The sequence below is a fragment of the Salvia hispanica genome, chromosome 5 (assembly GCF_029641045.1).
Source record: "Salvia hispanica isolate PSC_SH4W2 chromosome 5, Shi_PSC_v1, whole genome shotgun sequence".
In the NCBI taxonomy this organism is placed as follows: Eukaryota; Viridiplantae; Streptophyta; class Magnoliopsida; order Lamiales; family Lamiaceae; genus Salvia; species Salvia hispanica.
The window spans coordinates 1,110,160-1,126,923 of NC_142696.1; the positions used below are offsets into that span (position 1 = coordinate 1,110,160).

Here is a 16,764-nt window from a genome sequence, read left to right on the forward strand (position 1 = left end):
CCGGACTTGCAGGTTAAGGCCAAAAGAAATCCGACTAATCCTGCTCGACCAGACTTGCAGGTTAAGGCCGAAAGTCTCCCAGCAGGTGGCGGGGTTTGAACCCGTGACCTCATGGTCACCACGGCTCCGGTTGCCAACTGCGCTGCGACCCGTTGGTGGGTAGCATTATTGATTCTAGGTATATTCAATAAAATATAATGGTTACAATTTTTTTAAATAATAAAAGTCGGTGGAAATTCTAAGGCCTAAAAAAATCAATACAAAGCTCATACAAAAAATGTTGGGGTACCAAAAAATTCTTGAGAAACAGAAAATGTGTAAAAGCTATTATTATGCAAAAGAAACTCAAAAAGCTTTTACATCTGCAACATTACAGCTAAAGTTAGGTTTAAGGCTACAAAGATATAAGCTTTAATTAATCAACATCACTTGTGAAAATCCCAGAAAGCTGTAAGGAGAGATGGATATAAATCAACATTGCCTAAGAGCTAACAGAGCTTCAAAAACTTCTAAATCTCAGCTGCAAAATCACCTTCTTGTTCTCACACGTCCGGCTCTCGTACTGCAACGGGCAAGTTCAGCTCCGGTTCCACTTCACTGAGAGGCGAGAAGAAGGCGGCCACCATGTCGTCACTGACCTCCTCCAGCTTAGACGGCCCCCACTACAATTTTTCAGGCAGAACAATCGGTCAATGGTTTGTCTAAGGAGGGTTGAAGGATGAAATGAGATTAGAACAGACATCAAAATTGCTCGATCACATTTAATAAGTACATACCTTCGGGGCGAAGTCTTTCTCGATCAATCTTGCACGCACGCCCTACGAAGAGGAGAAAATTGCAGCATATAATAAACGAGTGTCGAACATTAAACTAGAAATCATTGAAATCATGCACCAGTTGAGAGTCCGTACCTCGATGAAATCATTTGAAAAGTCTTTGGATATGAATGTGAGGGATGCGCGGTACTCCCTGGCGAGGCACTGGTCAAGAGTTTCGAATCTACCTTCTCGAATCTTTGGATTGAGCATGGATAGGAAAAGGTTACCTTATGGAGCATGTAGGAAATTCAAATAGACTCTATAGTGGTAGAAATTTTTCGGACTTACTGATTGCAGAGCAATTTTCGAGCTCAACGGGGGAGCTTCTTTGATTTTGTGAAGCAAGTTGGCACACCATTTATCACCAGATTCCGCTGCCTTGTTTTCCTGCAAGTAAAGTAGCCCTCATGATTCGTGTTTCCAGCAATAAGCACGTCGACAAGGAAAAAGGACGAAACAGAGCACATGTTGTCGACTCTATATGCATTTGTAGCAGTTTGGAATTCACAATGTTGTTATCAAATTTCAGAATACATGTTGATAAGAGCTTATTCAAGATTAATATCATCAGAAAGCTATGCTAAAGAAAGGCGTCCATCTCTTTTTTCAACTGTTTGATGTTATATACCCGTGTTTTCAACAGAAATCCACATGACAAGTAGGCAACTTACCAGAGCTTCAACGATTTCCTCCACCGTATCGTGGCAGAATAATGAGTCTATCATTTCAATCCTGAATCACGGAAATAAAACTGGAGCTCAATGGCCAAGATCTGAACAAAGCCGGTTTCTTGTCATAGAATAGGATTTTAAAAACTGTGGAATGAATGAGAAATAATACTTGTGAAGAACACTCCTCTCGTCTGGGTGGACTAAAGTGCCGTATTGAGCAAGAGATGATTCAATGACTGAAGGGACATCGGTTATTAAACTACCAAGACGTTCTTCAATCCAAGGAAGTTTCTGTAAAGGGGAGTCAAATTAGCGAAGATTCTTTTAAAGTAAGACTAAACAAAGAAACGAGCTGTAGGCCGGTTGTGGTACTAACTTCCTTCAGTGAATAGTGAGTGGCAAGACCACATGCCATCATTTCAGCACCATTTAGCTTTTCTCCGGTAAGAGCTAAATATTCCCCTGAATAGAGAAGTTGTCGTCAATCCATTATTTTCTAATATCCATCATAAGAAATCTCTGACTCCTTCAATATCAAATAAGATTTCATGAGATATAACTAAACCTCTAGGCTAGAGAAAGTTGTCGCTGATCCATTATTTTCTAATATCCATCATAAGAAATCTCTTTGACTCCTTAAATATCAAATAAGATTTCATGAGACATAACTAAACCTCTAGCTATTCGTTTCCAGTCATACCTAGATAGCCGGGGAGACGAGAGAGATAATATGAAGCTCCTGCATCAGGGTGAAAACCTAACTGAACCTCCGGACTTGAGAAGACCTGTAATTCATCAATAATCCATTAACAAACTGATGCTAGAGTTTATCATACCAACAGCCTACATAATGAATTGTAAACAAAGAAAGAAACAGTAAGAAGATCCCCACTACTTCTATCTTGAATGTCCAAAATTAAGTTGAAAATTGTAAACAATTAATCAAAGCCGAAAGCAGTTTAGTCTGGAAATCCATTCAGGGAGCAGTTTCATACAGTTCTATCAGTTACAACGCGGAACATCCCGGGAAATGAAATACCTGCCCCGGCTCCCATCACAACACCATCCATTATAGCCACCTAATAAGAGTAACGTTAAGAAACATATTAGCTGGATCAAATTTACTCAGCAAATCTTATAATTTACACTTCGAAAAAAATGTAGATAGTGAACTCACGTGTGGCTTCAGATATGTTCCCAATACATAGACAAACTTGTACAAACTCCGAAAGAGTTCTTTGCATTCCTCAGTTTTCCCTGCGAATCAAATCAAATCAACTAATTTATGTGAAAACATCAGAGGAACCACTTCAATATACTCTCTAATCAACAACAAACTTAGCAATCCACGCAAGGACCAACCTTCATCAAGCAGCCGATACAAATCAACCACATCGGTGCCAGAGCAGAATGCTCTGTCGCCATTCGCCTTCAAGGGAAAAAACTCAACCTCAGACAAGGGAAACGGGCCATGACATAACCAAGGTGGAATAGTAAGAGCAATCAATAATTTACCTTCAACAGGACAAAACCTATACTCGAGTTTTCCTCCCAAGAGTCGTACAGCTTATTTAATCGAGCAGCCTAGCACCATAACACACTATTGCAATTAACACAATCTAATCAACATTTACACAAAATCACAATTTTTTTAACAACAAGCGGCCCTAAATTTACATGAAACTACAATTCAACAACACTGAATCAAAAAGCATGAAATTAACCATATGAGCAGTGACGGCATTGAGCACAGTCGGCCTATTCAAAATGGCAGCTCTTGAATTCGCCCTTCCTTCCACTAATACCTGCTATTTGAAATCAAACAACAGAAGGTTTCTTCAAAACTCTAGCTTCGAACAAGCAATACCTAAATTTCTACAAATTCTCAGCATATACCAACATATAAGCGTGAAATTCCAACAGTCTACTATCGAAATTCCAGATAAATGGGAGCTATACACATATTAATCAACCAGAAAATCGAGATTGAGAAACTGGCCTCGTCTTGTTGGAGATAATCGTGCTGAGTGTAATTAGGGAGCGCGGAAAAACTCCTCCCTTGCCGGGAAACAGCGCCATTTCTGCGTAAACAACGGCTCAGTGGCACCAGAAATTTCAGCTTCTGCATTTTCCGAAGACGAAGATTGAATCTCGGTTGTGTTAACAGAGCTTCTGTTGCGGCTGATTGGGTTTTGAAAATGGGGTTTTGGAGAAGAAAAGAGAGCTGTGTTAACAGTCTTAGCTAATTACAGTTTTCCCCCTGAGTTTCTGGTTATTGTATTTCTGGCACGGTGGAATTTTATTTTAAGTTTATTTATTTCATTTTTTTGTTTTTTGTAGTACTAGTAATTTTTTTTTTTAATTACCTAGGATCCACAGGTAGGCCAGTGACTATTCCTCGCGCTGATTTGAAGGCACCTCAGCGGACGAGACAGCTGGCCCAAGGATTTAAGACTTCTTCATACCCATAGGCATGGATTGATCATTTGACCATTTGATTAAGGATGAACGAGTCCCGTGCTACTCGACCACATCCCTTGAATTTGTAGTACTAGTATTTTATTTAAATCATGTACCACGAGCGAATTACATATACGTTCTGTAGTATAATTTGTACAATACCGATTTGGATTGTGTCTGGTTCGTTTAGAAAATATTGCCCAAGGGTCTAGATATGGAGCAATTTGGCATAATTTGGCATAAATTGATAATGGTATTATTACTTTTGAATGGAGTTAATGTGATAAAGGAGTTAGTACTTCAACGTCATAGTTCAAGACCATCGAATTCAAATCACAATTCAATACATTGCTATTGAGATTCAGTGTATGCTGGACAAGGCATGTGGATTAGAATGGGTTGATTGGCTGAGTGTTCGACGTCGACGAGAATCTTATTGGAATCGATAATGGCTTACATTTAGCGACAAAGAGTAACTAACTATAGTAATATAAATAAAATAATTAAAATGCTAATGACTTAAATTTAGAAGTAGGTAGACCACATACATCACACACTTACATTTGATTCTACTCCCTCCGTCCCACAAAAATAGTCTCACTTTGACCTGGCACGAATTTTAAGAAATGTAATAAAAAGTGAGTTGAAAAAGTTAGTGGGATGTGGGTCCTACTTTTAAAGTATTAGTTTTATAATAGAATGTGAGTAGGAATGAGTTAGTGGAATATGAGGTCCACTGCCAAAAATGGTAAAAGTGAAATGAGATAAATTTTATGGGATGGGCGACAATAGAAAAATGAGACAATCTGATGGAGTAATTATCTTAGTAGTACTACATATTTTAAAAACTAATTTAACAAAATTATAATGTGATTTATTGGCCTAATATGATTTATAGCCAAATGTAATAGATGAAGCAATTAATACAATATGATATGCTAAACAATAATTAGATACGTAAAATATAAGAATGCAGCTTTATTTATTCTCTAAGGAAGTGACACTGCAACTAAACTCAGCAACCGACTCTCTCTTTCTCTCCCCCACTCTCTCTGGAGATCTGCGTGATTGCTCGATTTCACGATGGAAAGAGCTCTCAATTCAATTCGCGCAGTTCTAATCACCGCGGTGATCTGCATTGTTCTCTTCTCCGATGATGCGCGGAGTTTCTATCTACCTGGCGTAGCTCCTGAAGACTTCGAAAAGGTCTTCCTAAAATTTCAATTTTTGTTTCTCCGAGGGGTTTGTTGTTGCTGCTAATCTGAATTTCGGTTATTGGATCATACACACGTTTGTTGACTGAGGTTCTGTGTGAATTATTCGTGGTTGATGTGTTTATTGATTTGCATTCCGTTGGAAGGATATGAGATTTCAATCAATTTATCATTTTTTGCGACTGATAATCTGCAATGAGTGTGTCCTGAGTCCAGATTTGATGTGCGGATTTGATTTGTGGAGGTGTGATAAGATATGATACAAATTGATGATGCACTATTTGTTTTGGTGAAATGAGTAAGGAGTTGGATGGATTTTGAAGTTCTTAGCTTGTGAGATTGAGTATGTTGCCGTAGAAAGGGGATGTGGAGGGGGGCAGAAGGTGTGTTATTGTGTTGGTTTGGATATACTATGAATGTAGGTTAGAGCATTAGATCCGAATACAGGAACGTTTAGTTGTTAGCTACCCCAATTGTATTCGATTCATGCACCGTTGGAACATATATGGTCGTGTAATTCTGGGAGGTGAACTTTTTATTTGGATCATGAGGTAGTGGAGAGATGATATTAGAAATTACAGTGTCAAGGTTACGTTTCATTTTTTTCATAAATCCATTGAGAGCTAATGTCAGGATATCATATTCATGGTTGGTAACATATTAGGTGACATGCTGCTTTGCTATCAAGAATTAAAAAGCTAAGCTTCATGCTATTAGCATATTGTCTGTTATAGTTAACATAGTATGCTCTGGTTTGGATGTGTTACATTTTTGTTTTGTGACTTTTATCTTGTTTAATTGTTTCAGGGGGATTCATTGAGCGTGAAAGTGAACAAATTGACGTCCATAAAGACTCAGCTACCTTATTCGTACTATTCTATCCCTTACTGCCGCCCAAATACTATAATCGACAGTAGAGAGAATCTTGGAGAAGTACTTCGTGGAGATCGAATTGAGAACTCCCGTTATGTGGTTCGTGTAATTAATTTGGTTGTGCAATGCCTCTTGGCCTTTTCCCATTCCTTAACTTCTATACTGTCACATTACAGTTTCGGATGAGGGAGCCACAGTTGTGCAACGTACTTTGTCGAGTTGAACTAGATCCCAAGTCTTCAAAAGCATTCAAGGAAAAAATTGAAGATGAATACCGTGTCAACATGTATGTAGATGTACTGATTGCAATGGACAAAAACAAATTTCTCTAAAAATGTTTAGATTAGACTTTTGTTTTTTCAAGTTTAAACCCATTCCTTGCTTAATAATTCTAACACAGTGTACTGCAGGATCTTAGACAATCTTCCTTTGGTTGTACCGATTCCTAGATCGGAGCAAGAAGGTCCTCCGATCTATCAGCTGGGCTTCTACGTAGGGCTGAAAGGGCAATATGCAGGCGTAAGTTACTTGTTTTTGAAATTGCATCCAGCAATTTCTGCACAAGTTTTGTTTCCTAAAACTCAGTGTTTCCTTATGCAGAGCAAGGAAGAAAAGTATTTTCTCCACAACCACTTGAATTTTGTCGTCAAGTATCACAAGGATCCACAAACCTATACATCAAGGATTGTAGGGTTTGAAGTCACACCATTTAGGTAGGTTCTTAAGAATGTATTCCATTTTCCCTTCGTTTTTGTGTCCTGTTTCTGTTTTCTGAAAACCTTGTTCCTCGTTCTCTAGTGTCAAGCACGAATATGAAGGAAAATGGACAGAAAACACACGGCTAGCGACATGTGATCCACACGCCCAACGCATCGTTACCTCTTCAAGCTCACCACAAGAGGTTGAAGATAAGCAAGAAGTTATATTCACTTATGATGTCACATTTCAGGTAACTGAGATCAACATGTCTCCTTCCTTAGCTTATCTATCTTTGAGGAGAATCTTTACATAATAAACATATTGCTGCAACACAGGAAAGCGACGTGAAATGGGCGATGAGATGGGACACGTATCTCCTAATGGCCGACGATCAGATCCACTGGTTCTCCATAGTGAATTCTCTGATGATCGTCCTCTTCCTCTCGGGTATGGTCGCGATGATAATGCTCCGAACACTTTACCGAGACATATCCCGGTACAACGAGCTCGAGACCCACGAGGAGGCCCAGGAGGAAACCGGATGGAAACTAGTACACGCGGACGTGTTCAGGACCCCCAGCAACTCGGATCTCCTCTGCGTCTACGTAGGAACAGGCGTGCAGTTTCTCGGAATGGTCGTCGTCACCATGATCTTTGCCGTCCTCGGATTCCTCTCACCTTCAAACCGAGGCGGCCTGATGACAGCCATGCTACTCCTATGGGCTTTCATGGGGATCTTTGCCGGCTACGCCGCCGCCCGTCTCTACAAAATGTTCAAAGGGACAGAGTGGAACAAGATCGCCGTGAATACAGCTGTCTTCTTCCCAGCCACGGCGTTTGCCCTCTTTTTCGTCCTCAACGCCCTCATCTGGGGCGAGAAGTCGTCCGGGGCGGTCCCATTTGGGACGATGTTCGCTCTCGTCTTCCTTTGGTTTGGCATCTCCGTCCCACTCGTCTTCCTCGGAAGCTACATAGGGTTCAAGAAGCCGGCGATCGAGGACCCCGTGAAGACGAACAAGATCCAGAGGCAGATCCCGGAGCAGGCATGGTACATGAACCCGATCTTCTCAATCCTGATCGGGGGCATCCTCCCGTTCGGGGCGGTGTTCATTGAGCTCTTCTTCATACTGAGCTCCATATGGCTGAACCAGTTCTACTATATCTTCGGGTTCCTCCTCATCGTCTTTGTCATCCTCCTCATCACGTGTGCCGAAATCACAGTGGTGCTCTGCTACTTCCAGCTGTGCAGCGAGGACTACCTGTGGTGGTGGCGGTCGTACCTGACAGCGGGATCATCGGCGCTGTACCTCTTCTTGTATGCAGTGTTCTACTTCTTCACGAAGCTCGACATCACGAAGCCGGTGTCAGGGGCGCTCTACTTCGGGTACATGCTGATTGCCTCGTACGCCTTCTTCGTGCTGACTGGGGCCATCGGCTTCTACGCTTGCTTCTGGTTTACGAGGCTCATCTATTCTTCTGTCAAGATTGATTGATTAGAGAAACGATGAAGCACGACTTAGTTGGTAGGACGCTTTCCTCCTACAATAGTTTGGAGATTCGAGTCACCACAGCAGTCACCGAGCTTCTCCTCAAACCAATAGTTCGAGATTTCGAGTTACCATATCAGTCACGGTTGGTTCGGGATTTCGAGCCACCATAACAGCCACGGAGGTAAATGGAGCCATTAGCGATCCTCTCTTTAAAAGAAATTGATTAATTACAGTGTTGGTCTGAATGATTTTCATAGTTGACACCAAAATTTAGAAGTGAATGAGATAACTACTACTCCTTGTTTCTTTCTCTCTTTTTAGTTCTGATTTTCAATCAAACTTAGAAATGTTGAAATAATATAGCGTATTTAATTTGTTAGTAATAATAATAATAATAACCCTCTTTAAATTAAATTGTAAAAAGATAACATCATTTTCCTGAAAATTAAGGACAAGAAACAATAAAGAGAAAAAATATCCTTATACTGAGGTACATGTAACATTTAAAAATGGCTGGAAACCAAATATATTACTGTTTTACAAAATTGAAAGCCCTATTAAATCCATCACCTCCAAATTACTTGAGACTGTCGCCTAAACCCTGTGGCATTCCTCCTGGCATGCCTAAGCTCTGAGCAAGATTGCTCATTCTCTCTTTCATGGCCTGCAAGACAAGAGCAAACGAAACGTGTCATGAACTACTGAAACACGGGATGAAAAAAGAACGACACTCGCTCGGATTGGCCTGGTTTCGCCCTGGGCTCACCTCCACGCTCTTCTGGTGCGCGTCCTTGTATGCCTCCGTCACTAGAAGAGAGAGTTTCTGCACAATGGGGGTCGAGGGTTTAATGAAGATGTGCACGAAGGTAAACTGAAACGGTTTATACGTTCAAGCAATGAAAGATCATTTACTCGGTTAGAACTGGAGGAAGTGATGATATGCAGTGGTACGAATGATCTAAGACAATAAGACGAGGAGACAAATATACGAAATGTGGATCATATGAGCCTTAACATACCTCAGCTCCCAACTCCATTGCAGCATCTGTTATCTCAATGCGGACAGGCTGTTGATTCCCAGAGAGTGTTGCCTGGAAAAAGATTCGTCAAACTATAGGAGGTGGTATACGAATCTTAGGAGTCCGTAAGGAGACAAAAGACTTCATTTGTTTCACAAGAAACATAACTACAACTAACAAAAAAGTTTTTTCAGTAGATATTATTAACTGGTTTGAGCTGAAAATGAAAGCATAAAAGATTCGACGTGTACAACTATTATTTTAGTTCATCACAACTAAACTTCAAAAAATCTACTAATTTGACAGTTATATCATAGAACTGAACTTGAGATATACCTTAATTAGCTCGTCTTGACAATAGCCATCGAATTCAGCTCTGCAAGTATGACAGCAATCCCACAGTGAGTTATGCATTGAACTGAATATTAGTATGAATAACAGGAAAAGAAAATAGCAGTAGATACAAGTTCAAGTATTAGAATATACGCAGCAAGTTCTTTTTGCACTCGTACTGCCTCAACTTGGACAACCATCTGTGCCTTCTTTACGGTTTCGTATAAATTTTGCATATTTCCCATAAATCCTGCCTACATCAACCATACATTTTATAGTAAGAACACTGTTCAAATAAAATTATTAGGACAAACTACGAAATACGGGATGTGCATATAAATAAATGAGAGCTATATATAAACATGAAATTATTTTCCCCATAGGATCTGATTAGTCGAAAAAAAGAGCTTTACAAAGATCTAGAGAAGAAACATGAGCGAAAGGGAGGTCCTTTTGGAATTACGATAGGAGGCGAGTTAGCAATAAGCCTAGTTACTCGATATGGCAATGTGCACTGGAGCGAACACAAAATTAACATACCTTGTTACCTTCATCACCCTTGTCATTGTTATCCTTCTTTCCGCCAAATAAACCACGCACACTAAGAGATCTTCTAGCCCTTCCAGTTTGACTTAACAAACTCGGAAAATTAACAATATTGGAGTTCGGATGTCTCTTACCTGCAGTTGGGGAAACACAATATATAAGCAGTTAATCGCACAAAACATCACAGGTATAATCTATTAACTGTTTCCACATTTTCAAATCATGATTGACTCATAGTGACAAGCTTCAGTCCATAATCCATATCTAGTGTGATAAGGAGGGGATCACCAAATTCATTTTGGGGAAAGCCTCTAACGAATTATGACAATGAAAATGAATACCAAGGATTGTAGAACAAAAACAACTAGCATAAGTATCACATGCACAAATGGAACTATCATAATTACAGTTATCATTAGTATCTCCATTGAGCACTTGTAGAGCATCTGCAATAGACCACTCGGTGGCCTCTCAGCCTTGTATCCAAGTCTATGTGCAACTATGCAAATAAAATCAAATAAAACTCCACGAAGAGATTAAGATATCTCATCAAATCAAGCAAATCCACTAAGAGATTTTTCATCTGATTTAGCGCGGGATCAAACTGTAGAAAAACATTCATGATATCCGCAGTACCATCTGTGGTATTTCCATAGACTGCGAACGTTATTTTCTCAAGCTTCAAAAATCCCGACTTCACCTCAGATCATTCATCAGCTATTCGACTATAGCTCATCTCTTATCATCTTTAATCAGGAAAAAATTATACATATATGCTACCCAGAAATAGAAGCCTCAAACAAGAACATATCCTAAATTTCTCAAACCTCCACCAAATGACTGTAGTCATGAACCCTAACTACACCAAATGCTTCCAAACAATCATCCACTGAAGCAAAAATAAAAGCAACAATACACACTTCTTTTCTCTTGCAGTCTCCGGCTTGCTAAAAAAAATACACAGAGACAAATGCAAACAAAGATAACAACTACAAACAAACAATCATCTTATCCAAAATCATAGACATGACAAATTTCCATGCTCTTAACAAAACGGATCACACACACACAAATCACATACTGAGACTCACACGAAGAGAACGAAGAGGAAGAGGGGAATTGAGCAGCAAGAGCTGCAGTTGGAGACATCGCCATATCCTTGAGCTATCCAGAAATGGAAGTGAATTGAAGGTTTCTGGAAGAAATTGGGAGCTAGGAACAAATTTGGAGGGTTCTGATGAAGAAAAATCTCTTCGTTTGTTTGGTTATGTTATTTCCCCCAAATAGATAGAATTGCCCTAACATTCCTCCAATTTTCTAAATATTTCGAATTGACCCACCCATCTTATTTTATTTCCCTTTTTGACGAAAAAAGTTCAAAAAAAATCTATTTGTTTTTGATACTCCTACTTAATTATTTCAAACCTAATATATTTAGCAATAAAGTTTTGTATTGGATTTTTTAGCAGTTCGGATTTAGTTATAAAATTTTTGAATTTTTTGATTCGGAGGTTGGGATATATATCGGTAAATCAAATTGGACAAAAACTGGGGATGTTCGATTTGAAAGATTATATCTATTGATTAAATTTGTACTCTCGGCCTCAGGTTGGTTCGAATTAGGTGAAAAACTGAAGCAATTGACACATCGAGTCAAACAAGCTATACAAATTCTTCACACAACACGTGTATCAAGTATATGCAAGAATATGATCGAGTATATAGAGATTGGTTTGATGAGGGCTACAAAGGAGTCTGCATTTGATCAAGAGGCTTGGGACGATGACTTGGGATCCGGGGATCTCATGCCCGAAGGCTCGCCCGACTGTACGGGCTTCTTGAGCTGGATCAGTATCATGGTCATGTTGTCGCAGCCATCGCCTACTCTGTCAGTAGGTGCCAAGCACCAGTCGAGTACTTTTTCGCACACCGACGAGAGCTTACTCTCCTGCACAAGGGAACACAGCGTCAGAAGATTCACAACAAACACTCCAGAAAGATTAAAACATAGATTTTCAACTTTCTGCAGATTAAAACATAGTTTTGGCGACATAAATTAGCAGCACTTTTCTCATACATATACTACGTAAAGCCTTCACAATGTATCGACTGGAAATTAAACGACACCACGAAGATGGGAAGCTATAATTTGAGATGGAAAGAGCAACTGCCAATCGATACCAAAAAGACTTACTTGTTGCAGCTGCTTGTGTATGAACTCCACAACCTCTTGGCTCGACATGCTATCCCTGAGAGGCAGACAGCACAGGAAACCGAATAGTCGAAAAATGTTATACGAGACCCTTTTTGTAATGATGTATATACGAAAGAAGCTCAACACTATGCCTAATTTATTCAAGAATCAGGCATATAACATATACTACAAAAATTTATTTCGAACCAAGGATGCTATCTCGAGAGAAGTAATGCAGATTAAATGAAAAAAAGAGAAGTTCAGGCGTCATACCAAATGCCATCAGTGGCAATTACGATGAACTCATCCTTGTCTGTAAACTCAACCTGGTTTGGAAAACGAACGAATCAGAAATTTTGTGCTATTGCAGCAAATAGAAGAACAACTTAAGGTTTCCCAGCAAATTTACCAACAGATATCAACACCAAATTATCAGCTATTATATTAAAAAAGTTCGATAATTTCCTAAACATAGATAACACCGAGTACTATTGGATGGTCACATGTGGTGTCTTTTCTTGGCCTTAATATGAACTGTCTGAAGGCTTCATTGTAACCGAATCAGAAAATGTCGAAAAAGCCTAAATAAACAAAAGCAGTTCAACGTAAGCTCTAAAATCTGTTACTTACAAGTTAAAACACAAAATGAAGATACATACTGTTTTAACTTCTGGATCAGCAGTGACCATTTGCTCTTCTGGAGGTAAATTTATGATACTCTTGAATTCCACACCACCTGCATCAAACACATGGTTGTCCGTAAGAAACCTCAAAAACAGCTCATAACACTTCCTAAACAGTTCTAGCTAATAAGGTCCGTTGTCAAAATATATGCGGTCAGTGGGATTACGGACAAAATTATTCAGATTTTGCCAGGATCAGCTGTGTGTGCAAGGTGAGAGTTTAACGATGACCCGACTCTCCTGGCTATTAAAATTGGAAAAGAAAATGACAAGACAACAGAATTGTACAAAACCTATGGCTCTTGAAATATCCAAATATCCTTGCACACGCCCCCAGCGGACATATCCTCCTCCTCTTATAATTCTTTCCCTCTCAACCGGCAGTATGGGTCTATGGTCTACTGACAGCTCGAGTGCCTGATGAAAAGCCAAAACGTCATAGTTAAAAACGAAAATACGTTCTGTGTGACAAAATATTAGTTATACAAGATTAAGTAGATCATTATCACATGGTACCTGACCGTTCCTAGAAATGACACAGCGCGAATCACCTGCATTGGCAACAACAAGTTGGTTCTCCCCGATGACTGCAACACAAGCAGTACTTCCAGAATATGGTCCTCGGAAATTAGAGTGTGGTCCCTGTACGAAGCAATAATAAGCCAAAATTCCAAGTTACGATGGAAAATGGTTATTTAGTCATTAAGATTGATTTAAGCACCTCCTCTGTCCATTCGTCAGCTTCAGCGCCATGTCTTGTAGCGAATATCAGACATTCCATCAGACCATCAAACATATGTAGTTTATCTCCAAGGATAACCAACTCCCTCCAGCCTCTCTGTCCGGTCATCATTTCATCCATCCTGCATTAACAATAGACATAAACTTATATTCCGTATTAAGCAGCTCGGTGACAATAAATTCATTAGTTAGACATAATTCTTCAGTCTTTATCCTAATTGAACATACATATATACATATGTGTGTGTGTGTGTGTGGATTCTGATGCGGATGTTCTGGAAGTACAACGTTGTGTAATCTAGAAAGTAAATAGACACGCGTGTGAGAGGCAAGCCTTACTGTTCTACAAGTTCTAACTTCTATGAGAAAGAAATTAGGAAGATCTGGCGTAGATGTAAATAAACAAGAGTATTTCCCAAATAACCTGAGGAAAGCTTTCCGAAGGGCTGTTCCGACATCACCAGCTGAATATTCTTCTTGTTTCAGCACTTGCTGGTGCAGGAACTTAGCACAGAATTTGGCAACCTCATCACCTGCAAATTCAAGGAATGGTTATAAAGTCCGCAACTGATTCAAAATATAAATAATGTGCAGGATAATGTTGAGCATACCTCTATAACCGTCGTAAACACCAAATAATGATCTGGTGTTGTCCAAATTCGGAATTGCAGCATGCTAAAAGGCAGAGTAACAACATCATATATTCCATGACAACTACGAAAGACAAACACAATAAGGGGCATTCACCATATCTACTGATCTAGATCATGACACTGTTAGCTATAACAGAAATCAACTTCGGCATGATAGCCTCCACTTACTTACCAAAACTTAATTATCTTTAAATACTATTTCTCAATATTATCCAATGTTTACTCAATAATTTCAACTTCTTAATCAGGAGTTGATTGCTTACTCTTCACTTGTTCTTCAACCTTCTTTTCTTTCTTCAAACCAAAAGCAGATGCCTCCTCACCCGAATCTTTGTACAGATGCTGGACTTGACTTATGATAGATCTACAAATAGTTCATTATCGAAGTATACCTAAAAACCACTTGACTTATAAACTGAAGGTCACTGCACTTGATTCATTGTTGAGGCAAATTGTTCCTTAGTCGGACTCAAGCGTACTATGCTAACAATATATATGAATCACATAAACTGAACCCCACAATTGCTCCATTCAACGTATACATACTTTCTAATTAACATGAAACGAAAAAAACTACCCTAACTAACAGGATTCTGCATTGTCAAAACTGAAAAATTAATATTCTGCACAAAGTAATGATAACAATATTTGTACAATTCATTACTAACTGGTACAGAGATTAGAGTTGGCCAACGACTTACAGCATCATCCATAGTAGCACGCCATCCTTGCATGGCTGCTAGACCAAATCTAAGTCTATCATTTTCACCATCTTCAGATGATTTCTCCGTTTTCGGAGTACTGTGGGACGCTCCCATCTCCTACTGTCAGCAAACACCATTTAAACCCAGCAGCCTCTTTAAAAATATTACACAAACCCCGTGTATATATTATGCAGAGAGAATGGAATCCAAAGAGGCAACATAGTCAATTTCTAAAATTTTCTGAAACTAAAAATTCACATATAGAATTACTAATTTATCTTCTTGATGTTCAGTGGTCACCGGAGCACGGGAGTAGCCTGTTAAACGTAATAGCCAATACACATGTGATGTGTATATATATACATAACAGTTAAGTTTACACTGTAATAGCCAACACTGACACACATGTGATGAATGTATATATAACAGTAAAGTTTACAGGCGGTGGTGGAATAGATATACAATATATCCATCCGACTGTGGGGGGACCAAGCAACCCCCATAACTTACCTAAATCAACTGGGACTATACAGCTAAACTAAACAGATAATATCATGGGTGGTGGATTAGGTTTACAATACATATGATTTACAGCCCCTAGAACTATACAAATCAACTCCACTCACATATTAAAGTAAAAAATCAAGAAAACTTCATAGAATACAATAGAACAACATAAAAATACATCGCACCCCCTATGATGGTGGTTACCATGGTTGATAGAATAGAATTACAATAATTTCATAATCAAACAAGGTCGAAAATAGTTATATCCATCAACGCGTGGGGGATGTTAAACAACCCCTGCAACTATACAAAATCAACTCCATTCCCATATGAAAAAAATATTTAAGAGAACTCCATAAATTACAATATATCAACATAAGCAAACATGACAACAGAGACAATCCAGCTTACTAAACAGTCAGTATCCAGTTCTTTCCCATGGTTTGATAGATTAGATCTACAATACATAAAATTTGAATAATTTCCAGAATTACATAATCAAACAGGGTAAATAAATCTAGAAAACTTCATAGATCGGAAATATCAACAGTAAAATACATCACAGTGGAAGAATCCAGCTAAATGAAACAGCCGATATCCATAATTTCAGTATTGACAATAAGAATCGAGAAATACATCTTTGGTATCGACAAGACTAACTATAAATCAAAGAGATACTAATAAACAGCTACTACAATTTCTCATCAGCTGGCTCAGGAAGATCAATCGCAATAAATGAATGCTGGTAGTTGATGAATCGAACGAATGCTTCATCACTTAAAAACTTACAAAACTTAAAAGCTCAGTTGGTGAATCGAACGAATTTGTCGAAATGAGGCGGGATTGGGCTGAAACCTTGACGATATCGGAACGCTTGTGGATTTGATGAAGGATTAAATCGAGAGAGAATCGAGAGAGACGAAGGGCTTAAAAGGTTTGGACTGTGTTGAGTGTGAAAGCTTATTCTGTAACTGCCCAACCGCCAACATCTTCAAATTTTTTATTTTTTATTTTTCAGTTTTTCCTTTTCCATTTTATTTGAGGTAATCAATTCATTTTTCTAAAATTTTCATAAGCAAATAATTGATTCGTATTTTTTTTATGTTCCAAATTAATTGGCTTATTTCATTTTTAAAAAAATTTACCAACCTTTATTATG

The 16,764-nt window shown here is 38.9% G+C and overlaps 4 protein-coding genes across 5 annotated transcripts; 1 reads left to right on the top strand and 3 right to left on the bottom strand.

The window, feature by feature from the left end:
* Positions 1 to 296: 296 nt before the first annotated feature.
* On the bottom strand, positions 297 to 3,692 carry LOC125188480 (small ribosomal subunit protein mS47). Its single transcript, XM_048085339.2, has 14 exons — positions 3,489 to 3,692; positions 3,214 to 3,294; positions 3,005 to 3,073; positions 2,852 to 2,918; positions 2,667 to 2,746; positions 2,485 to 2,568; positions 2,190 to 2,274; positions 1,866 to 1,951; positions 1,659 to 1,780; positions 1,490 to 1,550; positions 1,107 to 1,205; positions 912 to 1,013; positions 777 to 818; positions 297 to 662 (listed from the first exon to the last, which is right to left on the bottom strand). The coding sequence occupies exons 1-14, from the start codon at positions 3,615 to 3,617 to the stop codon at positions 543 to 545; spliced, it is 1,227 nt and encodes a 408-aa protein (XP_047941296.1). The 5' UTR covers positions 3,618 to 3,692; the 3' UTR covers positions 297 to 542.
* A 1,258-nt stretch (positions 3,693 to 4,950) lies between these two features.
* Positions 4,951 to 8,531, top strand: LOC125188478 (transmembrane 9 superfamily member 8-like). The gene is made up of 7 exons (XM_048085336.2): positions 4,951 to 5,155; positions 5,971 to 6,135; positions 6,213 to 6,322; positions 6,447 to 6,555; positions 6,637 to 6,749; positions 6,835 to 6,985; positions 7,071 to 8,531. Exons 1-7 carry the CDS (start codon positions 5,033 to 5,035, stop codon positions 8,226 to 8,228), a joined length of 1,929 nt encoding a protein of 642 aa, XP_047941293.1. The 5' UTR covers positions 4,951 to 5,032; the 3' UTR covers positions 8,229 to 8,531.
* Positions 8,532 to 8,687: 156 nt separating this feature from the next.
* Positions 8,688 to 11,377, bottom strand: LOC125188484 (nucleoid-associated protein At4g30620, chloroplastic-like). The gene is made up of 7 exons (XM_048085344.1): positions 11,215 to 11,377; positions 10,118 to 10,257; positions 9,731 to 9,831; positions 9,581 to 9,620; positions 9,245 to 9,316; positions 8,992 to 9,048; positions 8,688 to 8,889 (listed from the first exon to the last, which is right to left on the bottom strand). The coding sequence occupies exons 1-7, from the start codon at positions 11,276 to 11,278 to the stop codon at positions 8,803 to 8,805; spliced, it is 561 nt and encodes a 186-aa protein (XP_047941301.1). The 5' UTR covers positions 11,279 to 11,377; the 3' UTR covers positions 8,688 to 8,802.
* Positions 11,378 to 11,714: 337 nt separating this feature from the next.
* LOC125188481 (putative protein phosphatase 2C 58) lies at positions 11,715 to 16,588 on the bottom strand. 2 transcript variants are annotated; one of them, XM_048085342.2, is made up of 11 exons: positions 16,395 to 16,588; positions 15,096 to 15,215; positions 14,353 to 14,416; positions 14,166 to 14,274; positions 13,722 to 13,863; positions 13,517 to 13,642; positions 13,294 to 13,417; positions 12,977 to 13,053; positions 12,591 to 12,643; positions 12,318 to 12,372; positions 11,715 to 12,071 (listed from the first exon to the last, which is right to left on the bottom strand). In XM_048085342.2, exons 2-11 carry the CDS (start codon positions 15,210 to 15,212, stop codon positions 11,889 to 11,891), a joined length of 1,050 nt encoding a protein of 349 aa, XP_047941299.1. In that variant the 5' UTR covers positions 15,213 to 15,215; positions 16,395 to 16,588; the 3' UTR covers positions 11,715 to 11,888. The 2 variants fall into 2 exon arrangements, with proteins under 2 accessions (XP_047941299.1, XP_088915563.1); XM_089059437.1 differs by having other exon boundaries at positions 15,096 to 15,218.
* Between the last annotated feature and the right edge of the window lie 176 nt (positions 16,589 to 16,764).

Bases quoted from the DNA above. Each gene is read 5' to 3' on its own strand.
- LOC125188478 (XM_048085336.2), top strand. From the start codon at position 5,033: ATGGAAAGAGCTCTCAATTCAATTCGCGCAGTTCTAATCACCGCGGTG. The intron at 5,156-5,970 runs GTCTTCCTAAAA...TAATTGTTTCAG, and splicing joins CTCCTGAAGACTTCGAAAAG to GGGGATTCATTGAGCGTGAA. The intron at 6,136-6,212 runs GTTCGTGTAATT...GTCACATTACAG, and splicing joins TTGAGAACTCCCGTTATGTG to TTTCGGATGAGGGAGCCACA.
- LOC125188481 (XM_048085342.2), bottom strand. From the start codon at position 15,212: ATGGGAGCGTCCCACAGTACTCCGAAAACGGAGAAATCATCTGAAGAT. The intron at 14,275-14,352 runs GTATGCTCAACA...TTGAATTTGCAG, and splicing joins TGTTTACGACGGTTATAGAG to GTGATGAGGTTGCCAAATTC. The intron at 13,418-13,516 runs GTACCATGTGAT...GCTTTTCATCAG, and splicing joins TCATTTCTAGGAACGGTCAG to GCACTCGAGCTGTCAGTAGA.
- LOC125188480 (XM_048085339.2), bottom strand. From the start codon at position 3,617: ATGCAGAAGCTGAAATTTCTGGTGCCACTGAGCCGTTGTTTACGCAGA. The intron at 1,952-2,189 runs GTATGACTGGAA...TTCTCTATTCAG, and splicing joins TCGTCTCCCCGGCTATCTAG to GGGAATATTTAGCTCTTACC. The intron at 1,781-1,865 runs GTTAGTACCACA...TCCCCTTTACAG, and splicing joins CTCACTATTCACTGAAGGAA to AAACTTCCTTGGATTGAAGA.
- LOC125188484 (XM_048085344.1), bottom strand. From the start codon at position 11,278: ATGGCGATGTCTCCAACTGCAGCTCTTGCTGCTCAATTCCCCTCTTCC. The intron at 9,832-10,117 runs GTATGTTAATTT...TGGTTGATGTAG, and splicing joins AGGGTGATGAAGGTAACAAG to GCAGGATTTATGGGAAATAT. The intron at 9,317-9,580 runs GTATATCTCAAG...ATCTTTTTCCAG, and splicing joins GTCAAGACGAGCTAATTAAG to GCAACACTCTCTGGGAATCA.